Source organism: Trachypithecus francoisi, unplaced genomic scaffold (genome assembly GCF_009764315.1).
Source record: "Trachypithecus francoisi isolate TF-2019V2 unplaced genomic scaffold, Tfra_2.0 Lachesis_group3, whole genome shotgun sequence".
NCBI classification, from domain to species: Eukaryota; Metazoa; Chordata; class Mammalia; order Primates; family Cercopithecidae; genus Trachypithecus; species Trachypithecus francoisi.
Genome location: NW_022681468.1, coordinates 108,781,335 through 108,800,491, shown reverse-complemented (window position 1 = coordinate 108,800,491; position 19,157 = coordinate 108,781,335). Strand labels below are relative to the sequence as shown.

Sequence of the window (19,157 nt, the reverse complement as noted above, 5' to 3'; positions counted from 1 at the left end):
CTCATAGTTTGAGGATGAGCTTCCGGCCCCTTCCCTGGGGATATCCTGACCACCATTGGGTCATCCTTCTCTTTGCTGTAGCCTGGCACAGTGGCCTCAAAGGACCTCTGTCCTTGGCATTGGATGCTCTTGCCCCTTGGTCCTGGGGCAGCCTGGCTGGGGCTGAGCTTTGTGGAGGGGGCTGTGCTGGGTGTCTGCTCCTTGGTCAAGGGCAGGGGGGGATCTTGGGGAGAGGCCCTGATCAGCCTTTGTAAGTCCCGGGTGTGCCCTTCTTCTGCAGCACGAGACATTCAGAAGTGGGAGTATGTCCCTCTCGGGCCATTCCTTGGGAAGAGTTTTGGGACCACCATCTCTCCGTGGGTGGTGCCCATGGATGCTCTCATGCCCTTTGCTGTGCCCAACCCAAAGCAGGTAAGCACATTCTCTGCAGGAATCTCCCAAACCCAGCCCTGCTGCCTCCGAACCTGCTTGCCCACTGAGTGGACATGCCGGGCATGCAGACCATCGGGAGGGAAGCCCTGTGCCCACGGCATGCCCACAGTGGAGTGCCTGGGAGTTCCTGGCCACGATTACCTCCAGGCAGCCAGGGGGTCATTCTCCCTTATGGTTTCCCTGACCCTGGCACAGTTCTTGGAGAAAACACAGGATTTTATAACCTTAAGAATCTTGCAAGACCAGGGGATCTGGCCAGTTGGTAGGAGGAGTCCCTGCAGGTACCAACATTGCACAACCTCCCAGGTGGCCATCAAATCGTGTTCTGTGCAAATGGCGCCACCTGGATCCCAACTCATAGAATGCAGCTTGGAGCCCAGCAACAAGGGAGTCCCGGCAGCCTCTGGTTCCCAGCACCACTGGGTCTGCCACTGGGCCTAGGCCTTGACCCCTGGTCCCAGTCCCCCCTTCTCAGCCTCTTGCAATCTGCCCCACTCCATCACTAGCAACATCTGGCCAGAGTCACCTGCGACCCGATAGCCAGTGTCATGACCTTGTGTCCCCTTCAGCATGGACTTCCTGTGGCCCCTCACTCTTGCTGGCATTCCCTCACCCCTTGGCTTCTGGCATGTGACCTGTCCTCGTTCTCCAGTGTCTCTGAGTCCTCACGATGCCCCTCTCCAATTCTGACCTCCCTGTGGAGATCCAGGCCAAGCTCCCAGCCATTTGCACATCCTCACTTGAGCATCTCACCACTCATTTGCTGGGGGCCTCTAGCAACACCCTGTGCAGGTCCTGCACCCACACTGCTCTCCCGTGTTCCTCTGCCTCTGGGGTCATCTCATGTTTGCTGTGCTACAAACAACCTTGAGGTCTTTCCCTGCAAGCCAGTTCTAGTGAAGTACTGTGGGGCTTTCACACTCGCCCCTTGCTCTCTCCTCGCTGCTCCCTGCCCACCCCTGCTCGTTTTCGGTGTCCAGGACGTGGCTTTCTCTCTAGCCGGCAGCGGCCCTGTCTAGTCTCCCTAGGGCCACAAGGCCACAGCCTCTCTCTGCTTGTCCTCCAGTCATCTGCCTTCTTCCAGATCTGTCATCACAAGGCTTTGCCCATCCTCCTCTGTGCCAGCCCTTCCTGAACACCATTTATGTACAACCATCACTACTGTTACCCCTTCTGAACTATTATTTACTTAATGTTTTTCTTTTTTTTTTTTTTTTTTTTTTGAGACGGAGTCTCGCTCTGTCACCCAGGCTGGAGTGCTGTGGCCGGATCTCAGCTCACTGCAAGCTCCGCCTCCCGGGTTCACGCCATTCTCCTGCCTCAGCCTCCCGAGTAGCTGGGACTACAGGTGCCGCCACCTCGCCTGGCTAGTTTTTTGTAGTTTTTAGTAGAGACGGGGTTTCACCGTGTTAGCCAGGATGGTCTCGATCTCCTGACCTCGTGATCCGCCCGTCTCGGCCTCCCAAAGTGCTGGGATTACAGGCTTGAGCCACCGCGCCCGGCCTACTTAATGTTTTTCTTCAGAGTGGCTCCCAGTTTAAAACTTAATATATTAAGAAGGGAACTTTATATTCCTACTGGCATCACTAGCTACAGTGTTTTATAACTATTAGAATCACCAAAAACGATCTCATGTCCCATGGGTGACTGATGTACCATGCTTTGGAAAACACTGCTTTTGGCCGAAGTGCAGATGTTCTGGCCCAGCCACCCAAGCTGCCTCCCTTGCTGGCTCCAGCACCAGCCAGGGCTGTCTGCTTCTTTTGTGACCCCTCTGCCTTCCGGGGGCCCTGCAATGCCCTTTCAGGCCCCAGCCTTTCCTCACAGGCCATGCTTTGTTCCCCATCTTGACCTATCTGCTGCCCACCTTCGCTTTCTTTCCCCTCCCATGGCTTACAGGAACATCTCTGGTTTGGCTTCTGTGACCTTTGACCTGCTGATGCCCCTTCCTTGGCTGCTTTTCCTGGAGCCCCACAGTATGATCCCCCCACTGCTATCCAGGGACACAGTGCTGGGACCCTGGAGAGGAAATGCTCCTGCTGTCTCAGACCCTCTGCCTGGGGGAACAGGTGCTGCCGGAGGCCTGACTGGTCTGGGGGCCCAGCCAGATGAGCTCAGCCCACCTGCCAGTGACCTCTGTGCTGTACTTTGCCCTCCCAGGACCCCAGGCCTCTGCCGTATCTCTGCCACGATCAGCCCTACACATTTGACATCAACCTCTCTGTTGCCCTGAAAGGTATGTCGTGGGGGGATTGACATGGCCAGGAGCTCTGAGGGAATGTGTGCCTGTGTGCCTTGTCCTGAAGGCTCCTGAGCTTTGGCAAGGGTGGGGGCACATGCTACAGCCCTGGAGATGTGTGGCTCTTCTAAAGGAAAGAGGGCTGGGCATGGTGGCTCAAGCCTGTAATCCCAGCACTTTGGGAGGCCGAGGCGGGCGGATCATGAGGTCAGGAGATCGAGACCATCTTGGCTAGCACGGTGAAACCCCATCTACTAAAAATACAAAAAATTAGCCCAGCGTGGTGGTGGGCACCTGTAGTCCCAGCTTCTCGGGAGGCTGAGGCAGGAGAATGGCGTGAACCCAGGAGGCGGAGCTTACAGTGAGCCGAGATGGCGCCACTGCACTCCAGCCTGGGCGACAGAGCAAGACTCCGTCTCAAAAAAATAAAATAAAATAAAATAGAATAAAATAAAATAAAATAACATAAAATAAAATAGGAGGGGAGGGGACGCTCTGGTGCTCACTGGGAACCTAACTGGGCCCATAGGGCATTAACCCTATCACTGAGCTCTCAGTGATAGGGCTGAAAGGATGGAGTCCAGCACCTCTGTCTTCCGCTTGAATCCCGTCTCCAGCCTCTCCAGGGACTGCCTGGCCCCCGCTCACATATCACTACTGACCCTCACTTCCGTGGTGGGTGGCACATTTCATTGAGTGCCTGTTTGAAAGCATGTCCTTGTGGGTCTGCTCGCAGGAGGCTTCGCTGAGCCCCTGGGGCCACACAGAGCCAGAGCATCAAGGCCCCAGATTCCCACCCTGGGCCAGCCCTGAGTGTCTTGCAGACAGGCCTGAGATCCCCACCCTGGGCCAGCCCTGAGATAGACAGGGCCCACATCTCCCTGTGGCTGCTCAACCCAGCTCTGTGAACAGACCAGCAGAGAGTTGGTAATAAAGAGACTGGCTCTGCAGGCCATGACTCTGCTCCTCAGCTGCGGGACTTTGGGCAAGTTGCCCAACCTGACCATGTCCTCATTTGTCATCTATGAAATGGGATAATAATGATGTTGACCTCATGGTGTGTTGTGAGGACCAAACATGTCAATTCATGCAAAGGTCTGGGACAGGGTCTGTACCTAGGAAGAGTCAGGTGTCATTTTCCAGTCCCAATGGGGGCCCTCAGGTGGAGAGGGTTTGCCTGGTGGCCACACACAGACCTCCTAGCCACACTCTGGCCACATCTCCTTTTTAGCTACGTTCCTTTCTTTCTCTCTCTCTCTCTCTTTTTTTTTTTTTTCCTGACACAGAGTTTCACTTTTGTCACCCAGGCTGGAGTGCAATGGTGCGATCTTGGCTCACCACAACCTTCGCCCCTGGGTCCAAGCAATTCTTCTGTCTCAGTCTCCTGTGTAGCTGGGATTACAGGCATGTGCCACCACACCTGGCTAATTTTGTATTTTTAGTAGAGACGGAGTTTCTTCACGTTGGTCAGGATGTTCTCGAACTCCTGACCTTAGGTGATCCACCTGCCTCAGCCTCCCAAAGTGCTGGGATTACAGGCGTGAGCCACCACGCCCAGCCAGCTCCATTCCATTCTTCCATCTCCTCTGTCTGCACACACCAGGCTTTGCCGTGTCTTTCTCACTGCCAGTTCCAGGGTCTCGGCCCTTCATGAGGTGGTTCCTGTCAGGAGGCTCAGTACCCTGCAGGAGTGAGGAGCTGTCGCCATGGGAGCAGGATGCTCCATGGAGAAAGGGCTGCCACAGAGAGCCTCCTGGCTGCTCATGACCCCCTGGGAAGCTGTGCTGGGCCTGCTCTTTCAGGTTCCAGGTCAGGTAGCGGAGGCTCAGAGAGGAGAAGGATTCACCCCGAGCCACCTACCTGGCTAATGGCAGGGCTGGGACTCAATCCAAGCATCACAAGTTCTAGGCTGGCCTCCTGCCACCCACTATGCATGCTTGGAGTGTATTTTCTATCTGGTTTCATCCTAGATATTTCTTCCTGCCTGCCTAGAGGTGAACCCACCCAGGGGAGGCCACTGGTGGAGAAGGGACAAAGTTATCCAGAAAGCATGGTGTCCAGAGATGTAGTCTTGCATTTGCAGTTCTGATGTTCTGAGTTGGGATCTGGGTGAAAGGGTCTGGGGAGGAGCAGGCTTGGGGGACCCAGAACTCGCATGGCTGAAGAGCACATCTGTTCTGTGCCACCTCAGAGGGGAAGTTAGGACCAAGGGAAGAAGCCAGGTTTTGAGGGAGCAGAGGAGCTTTCTACTTATTAGTGTTGTTCAGAAGTGGAACAACAACAGTCCGGTAACTTGCATGTAGTCGATGTTTAGTAAATATTGTTTAGTCCATTGTAAAGTAGCACATTGCCCATCACTGGAGGAGCTTGGCAGGGGACAGATGACCCAGCTATCCAGAGGACTTCTGAGGGGACAGCAGATTATCCTTGGTCAAAGGTCACAAGTAGCCTTCAAATGGCACACTATCTCCAGTGGATTTGTGGGTGCCAGGTTCACTGTGTTAAGGATTCTGAGGCTGCATGTGGACTCAGAGCAAACATGCGCTGTGATCAGTTAATGCTGCCTGCTGTAGGCGTGGGAGGAGGAAGTGATGACTTGTGTGCATGTATTGGCCAACCCTGGACATCCCAGCTCTGATGTCCTAGGAGCTAATTGTTTCACAGACTTTAAGTGAAATCATGTTGGACGATGGGAAGCTTCAACCACAGAACAATTCTTTTTTTATTTTCCTCCCTGAAGCATGGAATTAAGTTTTCATCAATATTGCTTTTCTTTCCAACAGGAGAAGGAATGAGCCAGGCGGCTACTATATGCAAGTCCAATTCTAAGGTAAGTTTTGACGCTGATCAGACTGCTTCTTAGAATTGGGGGAAAGAGAGACTTTTCTTCTTGGCAGGAGCAGGAGGAGGGCATTGCTTTTGGGATATGATGATGGCTCAGCCTGTGGGCCTGGAGCTTCTATGGCCTGTCTCTTTTAGGAGTGGCCATGGGGTCACAGAGGTCTGTCAACATAGAGGCTGCATAAATGTGGCCAGGGATTTTCTTGGGGGACAATAGGTGTTCCTGTAAAGGTCTAGTTCCTGGTTTATCCTGTCCTGCCAGGGGCTGTATTGGTGAGAGTGACTTATTTTTTAAGTGAACTTTTAATTGAAGCATAATACTCATAGATAAAAATGCACACATTACTGTAATCCCAGCACTTTGGGAGGCCGAGGTGGGAGGATCACTTAAGCCTAGGAGTTTGAGACCAGCCTGGGCAACATAATGAGACCTTGTCTCTGCAAAAAGTAAAAATAATTAGCTGGGCATGGTAACATGCACCTGCGGTCCCAGCTACTTGGGAGGCTGAGGCAGGAGGATCACTTGAGCCCAGGAGGTTGAGGCTGCAGTGAACCATGATCACACCACTACACTCCAGCATGTGTGATAGAGCAAGACCCTATTTCAAAAAATAAAAATTTTAAAAAGTGCATATTATACATGTATAGCTAGAAGAGTTTTCCTAAAATGAACATCCCTGTGCAACCAGCACCCAGATCAGAAATAGGACATTTCCAGCACCTCAGCAGACCCCTGGGCCCCACCAGGTCACTTAATCACTCCCTCCAGCAAAGGTCACTCCTCTCCTGACCTCTATTACCATATATTTTTTTCCTATTTTTCAGTTTTATAGCAATGGAATCATAGAATAGCATGTATTCTTTTCTAGCTGGCTTCTTTGTTTTAGTGTTATATTTGTGAGATTCGACCCTGTTGCTCTTTGCAGTGATAGCTCATTTTTCTCATTGCCTTCTAGTGTTGCACGGTATGTATATTCCACACTTGACTTATTTTTTTAAGTCACATCAGTTCCACAATTGATGGAGGTTTGGTTGTTTCCATTGTTTTTGGCTATCATAGAGTTACTGTGAACATTTTAGTACACACCTTTTGGTGCACATATGTGCACATTTCTGTGGAGTGTATCTCCAGTAATAAGCTTGCTGGGTCATAGCGTACACGTAGATTCAGCCTAGGAGTACTTCCAAACAGTTTCCTGAAATGGTTATACCAGTATATACTCCCACTAGCAGCATGTAAGCATTTTGCCTGCTCCACATCCTCGTCAGCCCTGGTGGTGGTTGCCTTTTCATTCAAACTATGCCGGGGACTGTGACTGCAGTTTGCATTTCCCTAATGACTAATGCAGCTGGGCGTGTTAGTCATATGTTTATGGTTCATTTGTTTCTTGGCCTTTTGAATATCCTCTGAATCATTGAACCATTCCTAGTTCCCCTAATTTCCCTTCCAATTTAATATTATTCTGGGCTCCTTAGGCTAGTAAGAAGAAATGAAGGGGCCTCCTTGTGGGGGCTCGTGGGCAAGAATCCATCTTTTGGGTTTCCTATGCCAGGATGTATGGCTGTAGGAATGGCGATGTGAGAAGCTGTGGCGTGGGACAGGCGTGGGTGTGCATTGCCTCTGAATGTCTTGGGGGGCACATGGTACCTTGGACCCCTCTGCCCGCAGCCTGACCTCCCATAGCTCTCCATCACTTCTTGGCCTGCCCTGACATCATGTTTGAATCATTCAGCTCCATTGCCCAGTGTCCATCCCAAGGCCCGGCATGGGAGAATGGGAGCGAGGGCTTTGTTCACAAGAAGCCTCTGCTGTGGTGAGGACTTAGACTCTCCCAATGCAGGACTGGAGGGTGTTCCCAGGGCAGAGTGGAGTGTTTTACACATAGGCATGTTGCAGGCTGAGGGACTGAGCAGCAAGGTCAGCCCCTAGGGGATGCTGCTTGGAGAAGGTGGTCAGTGTGGGCTTGAGGTAGCAGAGGAGCTGAGGTCGGAGCTTGTGAAGGAGATGAAAGAGCTTGAGGGAGGTCTCTGGGCAGCTCCCTAGGAGGACAGTGTGTCCTTGCTATAAGGGCCTGGAGAGAGCTGGCTGGGGGAGCTCGGGACTGGGGAAAGGCCAGGGAAGGTGGTCGTGAGCAGGGCAGGCTGTGCTCAGTTGCCTCCGGGATGCTAGGCTGAGCCTGCAGCTGCTCATTCCACCTTGCGTCCGTTGCCCACAGTATATGTACTGGACGATGCTGCAGCAGCTTACTCACCACTCTGTCAATGGCTGCAACCTGCAGCCGGGGGACCTCTTGGCTACTGGGACCATCAGCGGGCCGGTGAGTATTTGGCTGCACTGAGGACTGCCCACACAGAGCATCCCTACTCCCCACACAGCCCCGAGGGCCCTCAGCTCACCCTCAAGAAGGAATTTCAGGCCCAAGGTGGGTGTATCTCACAACTCTGTCTTCCTCATAGCCTTTCTCTCTGGGTGCAGTCGGGACTTCTCATTCAGATTCAAACCTAAGGAGACTGGTGTGAGAACGGAAGCCTGAGTCTCTGCCTCTGTAGGGGAGCAGCACAGTGACATGTGGGGAGGAGTCAGGAGACAGTGATAGTGTCTTCGTTGTCACCATCTCACACTGTACCCTCCCAGGATGAGGTGGCCATGCTGCTATGCACCTTCCTGCCCACTTGTCCCCCTGTAAGCCTGCGGGAGTCACAGAACCTTCGGAGACGATGACCCTGGGGTGGTGCATGCGTCAGTCACTCCCTGCAGGGGCCTGGCCAAGCCCTCTTGTTCCATGAGCTCTCGACAGGAGGGTGTTAAGCATCACAGTATTTGGGCAAACTGCAGCCTCCAGAGTGGGGAGGGGATGCTGCAGGGGGCACTGGGCACTCTGGTCAGGGATTCACTGATTCCTAAATAAGCGATGTCCTTAGTGGAACCATTGCTGTCCCCACAGGAAGAAGGGGCAGAGTTCCAGGTCTTAAAGGCATCTCTGCAGTGATCCCACCAAGGCCGAGACAGTGTTTCTGAGGGGCATGAGGGACCCTGCTGCTTCTCGGGACTCCCAGGTCTTGCTGAGCATGGTCCGTGCCCGAGCCAAGGCATAAATTCATGTTATTCTTTCCTTTTCTGTGAATAAGGAGCCAGAAAGCTTCGGCTCCATGTTGGAACTGTCGTGGAAGGGAACGAAGCCCATCGACCTGGGGAATGGTCAGACCAGGAAGTTTCTACTGGATGGGGATGAAGTCATCATAACAGGTGAGGGCTGCCAAACCCAGCAGCTCATCTTTCTCCTTGCCCGCCATGCACTGTTCTAGCTGCGGGACGCTTCCACCTGGCCATGAAGCCATCTGTTCTAATGTATCTTGACTCTGCCTCCCAGAGTCTCTGCCTGCTTGTTCTGTCCTTTCCCACAGCTATGGCTACCCAGGACTTCAAGCGTGAGTCTCCCCAGGTCAGAAAGACTGTAGACATTCTGCTTGGTCTCCCTTCTCCCTGAGCAAAATCATAAAATCCTGGCAGGTTCCTCAGGGTCTAGACTTTGCAGCAAACCTCCTGTGCAGAAACTTGGTGAGCTATGACTAGGATCAAGGAAGGTTCAGCTGAGTTAGCGGCTGAGGCTTCCCAGCAGCCCATTCCGAGGAGGCGAGGGTGCCTTTTAATTCTTCTGGGGGGCCATTCTGCTTACCACATTTTACTAATAGAGGGGAAGGGCACCATAGTGGTTAGCAGCACACTCTTTAGAGTTGGAAAGATTCAGGTTGGACTCCCAGGTCCCCCACCTGCTGTGCGACCTTCATTAAGTTATTTAACCTTTCTGAGACTCAGTTTTTCCTCATCTTTAATTTTTTTTTTTTGAGTCAGAGTCTCGCTCTGTCATCTAATCTGGAGTGTGGTGGCACAGTCTCAGCTCACTGCAACCTCCGTCTCCCAGGTTCAAGCGATTCTCCTGCCTTAGCCTCCTGAGTAGCTGGGATTACAGGCGTGCTAATTGTGTACATGTCAGTTTCCATGATTAACTAAAAGCTCTCCTAATAGTTTCCTAATACACCTGGCTAATTTTTGTGTTTTTAGTAGATACGGGGTTTCACCATGTTGGCCAGGCTGGTTTCAAACTCCTGACCTTGTGATCTGCCCGGCTTGGCCTCCCAAAGTGCTGGGATTACAGGCATGAGCCACCGTGCCCAGCCTTCTTCATCTTTAAAATGGAGTGAATACAATACGTAACCTGACAGCATAGTTGTAAAGATTAAATGAACTTGTTTATTCCCTTTGTAGAAATTTATTGAGCACCTACTCTGAGTCCCATCTTGGGGTTCTGGTGGTAAAAAGACAAATGAAGTCTCTGCTCTTCTGGGTTTATATTCCAGTGTCGTGACTGCACCATTTTACAGATGAGAAAGTGAAGGCGTAGTGGGGTTAAATGAGTTGCCCCAGATCTGCAGCCAGTAAATAATGAAATCTGGTTTCCTTTCCAGGCAGCTTATCTTCAGAACCTCGGTGTTTAACACCTTTGATAGTGTCTAAAGCACCTATCAGAGGACACGTTACCTTGTGAGTGCTTAAAAATGGTGATGATGGTCGTCTTTTCATAGTTATCTTTATTGTCATTGCTGCTTTTTTCCAGAACCCAGGTTTTAGAAGGCTTTGCCTCTTGACCTCTTCTTAATGGGATCCCTGCATGAAGTGACAAGCAGTGGCACCTGCTTGCCCGGTAGAACAGCCACCCTGGGGCGAGGTAGTGCCCAGCCTCTGCACTAACACTCCATGTCCTGCTCTCCACCTGCTGACCACACATTTCCCTTGGGATGCCTAATTGTCACCCTCGCCCCTCCTTCTTTGACTGTCTTGGTACCGCTGACAATCTATGGGCTGGAACCTTGCCCCCGTTTCATCAGCACAGTCTGTTGGGCATCCTTGGAAAATGCCCTGCCATCTCTGTGCTGCGGACCCACTCCACACCATCACCCTTCCAGGCCTGAAATCCTAGAAGAGCTTTTGCACCAGGCCCTTGCAATCCATCCTGCTCATGGTGCCTGAAAAATGAACCTTCATGTTTGCTTTTCCCATTACTCTTCCACTCAAGGTCTTCTCAAAGCTGCTGTTTCAACAAGTCAATATCTTCCCCTCTGATTCTGCTCTATCTGCTTAGTCTTATAGTCTTGTTCTAATACGTAACCCTCTGTGATAAGAGAGTTGCTTTTCTCATTACCTGCAAACTCTTGGATATACACGGGCTCAGCCCAAATGTTACCTTCTCTGGTTGCTCAGGTAGAATCAATATCTCTGTCCTCTCTGCTAGCAATTCATGGAAAATACAGAATTCTGGTTAATGATGTTCATGTCAGTTTCTGTGCTTAACTAAAAGCTTGTGTTAGTTTCCTGTGGCCTCAGTAACATAGTACTGCAAACTTTGTGGCTTAAAACAACTGAAATGTATTCTCTCACAGTTCTATAAGGCACAAGTTCAAAATCCTTGTGTTGGCAGTGCCACGTTCCTGGAAACTCTGGGGAGCGTCTGTCCCTGGCCTCTTCCAGCTTCTGGTGGAAGCCTCTTTGGCTTGTGGCCACATCACGCTGATCTCTGCCTCCATGGTCACATTGTCACCTCCTCTTCTGTCTCATCTCCTTTACCTCTCTCTTATAACACACATGTGATAGCATTTAGACAATCTCCTCATTCTAAGATCCTAACTTAATTACATCTCCAAAAAATTTACTATATAAGGTAACATTCACAGGTCCTAGGGATTCAGCCGTATGTCTTTGGGGGCCATAATTTAGTCTACTCCAGAGCTCTTGGAGAGCAAAGTTTAGTCCAAGTAGCAACCACACAGTGCATGCTCAGTGTGGCTGTTGGTTAGTTCTTTGAATAAAGTGGATTTGGTAGAGAAGATGCAGGCAGAGTTCAAAACAGCAGATGATACCCATTATTAGTCAATAAATACCCATTTTGCTCACATTTCTGCAGCCTAATTATACCTCTCTAATTTGCATTTGACAATATTTACTGAACATCTGCTGGTAGCCAACCATGTTGTAGGCATGTCCACCTTCCTTATTTCATTTTTTACTCACAATAGCCGTTTGGTAATATATCATTGCCCCCATTTTGCAGAGTAGAAAACTTAGGCTGATAGAAGGCAGGTTACTTGACAGAAGTCCCACAACTGGGGAAGCCAGGCTGCAACCGAGGTCTTCTGATTCCCCTGCTGGGTTTGTTTCTAGTCTTTCTGCAGTGCTCGCCAGACCTACCGCAGGCTTTTGGTCACGGTTCTGTGGATGGAGTGAAAGCACTTTCTGAAGTTTTGATTTGGGGAAAGGAAGGAAAGAGATGATGGCAGAAGAGAAAATGGTGGCTTTAGCTCTCTGTTGTCAGTGTAATAAGGCCCCCTGACTAAGCCATGCTAGACCAGGCAGCTGTCCAGGGCCTGGAAGAAAGGAGGCTGGTATTTAGCAGTTGGAATGCACATGTGTTCTTGACATTTGAGCCAGAGAAGGATTGAGAAAGGAGCCAAGATGCCATGAGAGTCATTTCCATGTTTGTTTGTGTATACAATGCCTTGCTCCAAAAGGATTTTTGGAGGCCAGCAGAGGAATTCAGGGAAAGGCAGTTCCTTGGATCTGAAGAAGCATGTGTTGGCAAGTGAAGAGGGAAATGGGAACAGATGCGCAAAATCCCCTGGAACCAAGAAAGAAGAATTATAATTTGCTAAGATGAGAGGCCTACATTATATATTAATAAAAAGAAAAAAGAGAATTTCATACAGAAGGGACCACTGAAAAACTCAAATGAGTGCATATTGCTAAAATTTGGGCTGTGTGTTTATGGGGGAAAAGAGGGGGTAAGCAGAGGAGCAGGCAGGTGGAGGTGGTGCGTCAGCTGTGTTACCTTGTGCAAAGGTGCCCCGTGTTGGTGGACAGCTCTGCCATCACCTTTTACGACTTCACTGGTCAGCCCTGCTGAGCTGCTTTCTTGCTTGAAAGCCACACATGGTTTCTTCAGCTCTTCCTAGCTTTCCTCCTCCTTCTCTGTACCTGCTCAGATGCTTTTATGGCTGCCTCTCATTTCCCTGCTTGCTCTTCATGGATGCTCCTTCCCCAGATCAATTTCTAACCATTGGAAATGTGATAGAACATTCAGAAGTGCTGGCATCAGCCAACGCCGCAGCACTTACTGCAGGCCAGACACTGTGCCAAGTGCTTTACCTGCAGTACATTTTCTATTCCTAACAAGGCAGCTACTTTTATTGTCTCTATTTTTCAGATTTGGAAACTGAGACCCAGAAAGATGCATATTTACCCAGGATCACACAGACGATAAAGGGTGGAGCCAGGGTTTGAACACAGGCAGCTGGGCTCCAGGAGCTGTGCTCTGAACCCTTGTGTCCTCTTGCCTCTTTAAGTGGTGCAATGGGATTCTCATTTCTGAGAGTCCAAAAACCACAAAATGTTCAGCAAGAGAACAGGTGAAGTAAACAAACCAACAATTATCAACAAAAATCTCTGATGGTCTTGGTGTAACTCATCCATCCCCTAGTCTTGCTCACAAGCCCCATCTAGTGTTCAGCTTGCAACTTGCAAGAATGTGTTCTCACAGGCATTTGCACAGATGGCTCTGCACTGCTGGACACATGCATTTCCCACTCTCCTTCAGATCTTTGATGTGTTGATAGTTGTGGTTTGTTGTGGATTCTTTCTTGGTATCTGACATTATTTGGAAACAATATCTGAGCAAAAGTCTTTCTTTCTTTCCCTGTATCTCTCAGTGGTGGCATCTGCCGCCTGGTCTTCCTGTGTCTCTGTTTATTCCAGTTTCTCTCTCCAGCTTTATTGCTTCCCTTGCCTGGCACAGAATTCCTGGGCAAGGGTGGCCAGGGGTCCCAGGGTGTAGAAGCGGTGACCCTTCTCCTTCAGGACCATGTTTGGGAGAAGGCTCTTTAAAAATGCTGCAGTTCCGAGTTAGTTGTTTTGATAGTTGTTTAATAAATTTCTGCTGGGAGCTAGTTTTACTTTAATAGGCTTTTTTTTTTTCCTCCAGTGGTGTGGATATTTCTGAGCATTGAGATGGAAAAGTGACTGACAGAAAATAATGAAACTGAGCAACAGAAGAGGCGAGGGCATAGCTCTCGACAAAGGGCATCCCTGCACGTTGTCAGCATGTGGGTCACGGGGTGCGCCCAGCCAGGGAGGCTAGCTCGACTGTACTGGCGCCAGGGAGGGTAAGGGGCTCCAGGACCAAAACTTCTGGGAATGCCACTGTGGTGTTCAAGCTGCTGCCTTTCCAGAGAAGGAGAGTGATCAGAGTGGCCTGAGCCAGAAGGTCCGTTCAGATGACCAGGCAGTGGAAGGGAGAGGGCTGAGGAAACATACTGGGTTGAGCTGCTGCTGAGCAGGGGTGGCCATGAGGACCACCTCAGAGAAGCTGTACCCTTTTGGGCCAGGAGGGCTTGCTGAAGATGTTGTTGACCCCGTCGCGTGGATCCACCCTTGGTCTCGGTGTCAGACGGCCATGAGTCTTCTCAGCATTGTGCTTGGATTTTTTTCTCTTGGCTTCTGGGATCTTGTAAATGCATCATTTCTCTTCTTCACATTGGGTAGCAGGAAGCACAGCTCCATGTTTGGGGCTTGCCTCCAGCAGGCGAGGGGATCTAATAGTATTTTTCTGTAACTCAAGGTCATTAGCATCCCCAGAAGTGGCTTTGCCTCCATCCTGGGCCTGGTGTCGTCTCGGTGCTGCCCTGTCACTGCCTTTTCTGGCTTTCATGTGGCTCGGGGCCTTTGAGAAGCAATTCAACCCAGGTGCCTGAAGGCCTCTGTATTGACTTGATTCTGATAAGTGAAAGTTGCTGAACACTCCTCTGTGTTACCTCATTGCCCTTAGAATGAGGTTCAAACACCTTACCATGGCTTCTCAGAGCCCTTGGTAACCTGGCTTCTTAGGGTCCCCCAAAGGACAGCCTCACTGAACAGATGTGACAAATGCATCCCGTGCCTGAATCTCTGAGCCTTTGCACATGTTCTTCCCTCTGTCTGGAGTGGCATTTTCATGTGTCTTCCCTAATGAACTCCTAGCTACCTGTCAAGGCCCGGCTCAGATGTCCCCGCTCCCTGCTCCCTTTCCCTCCATGCTGCTCACTCAGCACCTTGTAGGCATTTCTCTGTATCTCTCATCCAGACCTCCCACTCCCTCTAAGTGGACCCCTCTCAAGGGCAGAGATGGACTTCTCTCTGCTTTTCCATCAGCCTTGTTGAAATGAAATTAAATGAATGAAACTAGTATTTATTAGTTTCTGAGATGTACTGGGAATTTCACTGAAATATTTAGTCTAATCCTTACAACCTTGAGAGATAAGCATTGTTTTTCTTGTTTGTAGATGAGGGAGGTGAGTTCTGAAGTTAAACAGCTTGTTCCCAGCCACCCGGTTCATAATGGTTATAATGACTGACACTTACAGAGTATTTCACATAGGGACTGGAGACTGTTCTCAGAGTTTTCTATGCATTTGCTCCCATCATCCTTGCAGCAGTCCTGTGTGGTGGGCACTATCATTAGATCCATTGCACAGATGAAGAAACTGAGGTCTAGAGGGACCCAAGGTCACAGAGCCAGTAAGTGGAGGAACTAGGCTTTGAACTCAGGTATTCTGGCTTCAGGCTAATTGACAGAGCGAGGATTTGAACCCAAACCCGTGTGGGGAGAGTTGACCTCTGTATTAGTCTGTTTTCACACTGCTGATAAAGACATACCTGAGGCTGGGTAATTTATGAAGAAGGAGAGGTTTAATGGACTCACAGTTCCACATGGCTGGGGAGGCCTCACAATCATGGTGGAAGGCAAAAGGCACGTCTTACATGGTGGCAGGCAAGAGAGAATGAGAGCCAAGTGAAAGGGGTTTCCTCTTATAAAACCATCAGATCTCGTGAGACTTCTTCACTACCATGAGAGCAGTATGGGGGAAACCACCCCATGATTCAATTATCTCCCATCGTGTCCCTCCCACAACACATGGGAATTATGGGAGCTATAACTCAAGATGACGTTTGGTGGGGACACAGCCAAACCATATCAGCCACAGGAAAGCTGTTGAGGCTTGCAGTTCCTCTGAGGATCCCTGGCTGGGAGGTGGGCCCAGGTTCCAGTCCAAGTGCTCCTGTGTGTGACTCTGCCCAGCTTCTGTGGAGGGTTATTCTTGTGTTTAAGATATGTGTGTGATTCTGATGGCACCTTCCTGCCTTGGGCCAGCTGTGTGCTGACGGGCACTGCCGCTGCCTAGGTGTTGGTTCTGGTGAGCCCAGCAACTTTGTGACTGACCCTTGTCCTCCTCTGTTCCAGGGTATTGCCAGGGGGATGGTTACCGCATCGGCTTTGGCCAGTGTGCTGGAAAAGTGCTGCCTGCTCTCTTACCATCATGAGATTTTCTCTGCTGTTCCAGAAACAAAGGGCTCAAGCACCCCTTTCAATCCTGTGACGGGGATCCTCCCTTGGGCTGTAAGCTTGGTCCTTCATTCAGTGACAAATAAAGCCATTGTGCTCTGAGGCCTGCACTGCCGCAGGTGCAGCTGTGTCCACTTATGATCGTGATTTGATCCAGTGGACCAAGGTGTGTAAAGCCTCCCTGCCAGACATTCATTAATATGTTTTCTCACTGTTATTCATGAGGTCAAGGGTCTTTGTGGGGTTTTCTTATTAGACATCCCAGGCCTCCTGGTATTCCATGGAATATGAAAAGAGACTGGCACCTGTAGTAGTCAGGGTTCTCCAGAGAAATAGAACCAAGGAGAAAGAGGTCGATTGATTGATTGATTGATGTTTAGCAAATTGGCTTATGGGATTCTGGAGGATGGCAAGTCCAAAACCTGCTGGGTGGGTTACTGACTGAAGACCCAAGGAAGAGCTGCAATTTGAATCTGAAGCAGTCTGCTGTCAAAATTTTCTCTTCCTCTGGGAAGTGAGTCATTGTGAAGGCCTTAAACTGATTAGATGAGGCCCAGCCACATTGTGGGGGGTCATCTGCTTTACTCCACTGATTTAAGTTTATTTCATTTAAAAAATACTTTCTTAGAAACATGTAGAATATTTGGGTACCTTAGTCTAGCCAAATTAGTACATGAAATTGCCCATCAGAGCACCCTACATGTCCAGTATTTCTTGGGGCTAACGGATGAGCACATATGGGTTGTAGGCTTGGTTCATGGGCCCTGTGGCTGTGTCTCCACACTGTAAGCCTGGGAAGAGACTCCGAGTCATGGGTGCACACCTGAACTGTGATGATGGCAGAAAAGGACCTAGCTTTTCACCTCTTGAAAGCCCACTAGAGCCAGGAGAGTGAGCTCTGTCCCATCTCTTCTGCCCCAACCCATTGCACACAGGCAGCCCTGGTTCTACCCTAGTTCCTTGGTGACTACAGCAAGGGAGGGTGCCCTGCAACCTTTCCTGGGCCTGATGAACCTTATACTGGGGCCTAGGAGGATAGTTGAGGATGCAGAGCCCATCCATCAGATCGCACCATTCATTCATTCACTCAACAAATCTTTATTGAGCACCTTCCATGTGTTAAGCACTGTTCTAAGGATGAGAGGCACAGCAGTAAACAGAATAGCCCATTTGAAGCTTACATTTGAGTGGAAAGAGATAGACAATAAACAGGTAAGGAAAAGACATGTGGTATGACAGATGGTAATAAGTTTTATGGACGACTGGGGGATGTGGATGCTATTGTAAATATGGTCACAGAAGGCCTTAATCCTGTAGTACCTTTCTGCTAGAGAGCTGAAGGAGTGAGGGGAGCAGGCCAGATGGATACCTGGGGACAGAGTCCTCCAGGCACAGGAATCAGCCAGTGCAAAGCCCTGAGGATGGAATATGCTTATCATTTCTAAAGAACATCAAGGAGACTGGTATTTCTCCCTTACATAAAAGCAATCTGGGGTCAGGAAGGCTGGAGTTAGTATGGCAGCTCCACAGTATCATTAAAGATACCTCTGCTCGGCCATCCTTGGTATGTGGTTTTCAGTCTTGGGGTTACCTCACGGTGCAAAATGGCTGCTGGAGCTCCAACTAGTATACCTAAGTTCCAGGCCAGTAGAAAGAGACAACAAAGAGGTGAGGGTTGGGAGGATGGAAAGGCAGAACTCCTTCCTCCTGAGTTAGGTCACTTTAAGCAGCTTTCCTGGTGGTCCCATACCACACATTTCTTACCTTTCATTGATGTAAATTTGGTCACAAGGCCATACCTCATTACAAGAAAGCCCGGAAATACAGTATTTCATCTAAACACATTGCTTGCCCTGTGAAAATTAGTTTGATTGCCCTAAAAGAAGGGGAGAATGAACACTGGGGGACAATTAGTAGTCTCTGCTACACGCAGGCTTGGAAATATCACACTCTGAGGCCGAACTGCTCCCCGTGGACTTGACTTCCTAGAGCTATGCTCTAGGGCCATATTCTCCAGTGCTTTGCTGATTTCAGTGGAAATGCTGTATAGGGCAGCTGTCAGTCGGGTGTCCCAGACGTTACTCTCCAGATCAGACTGATGTAAACACTTATTTGAATTTGGAAGACCAAAGCCTTCCCCAGGATTTTTCTGAATTCCTGGGGCTTATGTTCCCAGGGCGACATCTGCTTCTGTTGACTCAGCTAAAACCCCTGCTCTCTAGACTGTGTTCTGAGATTGTTCCTGAAGCCTTCTCTCCTGGCATCAACCCACAGGAGTGACTCATCTTTTTCTCAAAGCCCTCACCTGCACATAGATAAAAGGCCCTCATGCTCTGCACAGTAGGTCTTTACTGGAGATCTCTGGGTCATGGGCAAAGGTCACTTAAAATCATTATTAATCCACTTGTTCCCACTGGCACCAGAGAATGCCGATGTCATCAGTTGGGATCACACGCTTATTCCCTTTTTGGGCATTTAACGCACTTAAAGGGCTTGGTGATGTTGGGAAAACCCAATGGACCTGCCCCAGAGTCTGAAACATACACAGGGCAGAAAGAGCCAGAAATGTTCCTGGCACCAGATTCACTTAAGAAACCAAACTAATGGATGTTAATTCTGGGTCCAGCCTGGGCTTTACTTGGCAATTACTTTTCCCTAATCTTCAGCGAAAAGAGCCTCTTTGTTTTACTGTCTCCAACTCCAGAAGTGCTCACTGCCAGCCCCACATGACAAGTGACTTTAATGGTCTTTAGTTTTAGAGATCTAATTTATTGAAACCTATCTGTGTGTAATAATATGAAATAGACAAAAATGACTTTCAGAGCCAAATTTCCTCTTTTTGACAGTGGTATTTTAAGGACTAGAAGCATTTTGACCAGATGAATGGAGCTTGCAGATGGGATGATGAGCATCTCAAGGCAGGTTGGCTATAGTTATCACTGTATCTTCCTTATAATTTGTATTCCATTTATGCTTCCTGTTTTTAACTAGTGGCCCATTTGGAATATGAATGGATGACTGTGGAACTGAGAGTAGAGTTCATTTGAAACTTTACCTGACCAGGAGGAGTCAGTGCAGAGGTGTTTCTGGCAAGATGGGGCCCACTGCAGGTTTTATTGTAGGGTGGCAAGGGAGCTAGGCTCAGGGGCATGCTACTGCCCTGGGCTGGGACAGGCACTAGGGGTTCCAGGGGCCAGGAGCCCCTGTCTCTATTGCAG

The 19,157-nt window shown here is 49.6% G+C and overlaps 1 protein-coding gene across 6 annotated transcripts in view; it reads left to right on the top strand.

Annotated features, from left to right (window-relative positions):
• Positions 1-16,138, top strand: part of FAH (fumarylacetoacetate hydrolase) — a 36,363-nt gene extending 20,225 nt beyond the window's left edge. For 5 of the 6 annotated variants that reach the window (XM_033189231.1, XM_033189227.1, XM_033189226.1 and 2 more), the window contains 7 exons: positions 281-411; positions 2,593-2,668; positions 5,455-5,501; positions 7,246-7,326; positions 7,729-7,830; positions 8,642-8,759; positions 15,838-16,138. In XM_033189231.1, coding sequence (XP_033045122.1) covers positions 281-411; positions 2,593-2,668; positions 5,455-5,501; positions 7,246-7,326; positions 7,729-7,830; positions 8,642-8,759; positions 15,838-15,917 — 635 coding nt within the window. In that variant the 3' untranslated portion in view covers positions 15,918-16,138. The remainder of the gene's footprint in view (positions 1-280; positions 412-2,592; positions 2,669-5,454; positions 5,502-7,245; positions 7,327-7,728; positions 7,831-8,641; positions 8,760-15,837) is intronic. The other variant, XM_033189229.1, reaches the window with a different exon arrangement.
• Positions 16,139-19,157: the final 3,019 nt, after the last annotated feature.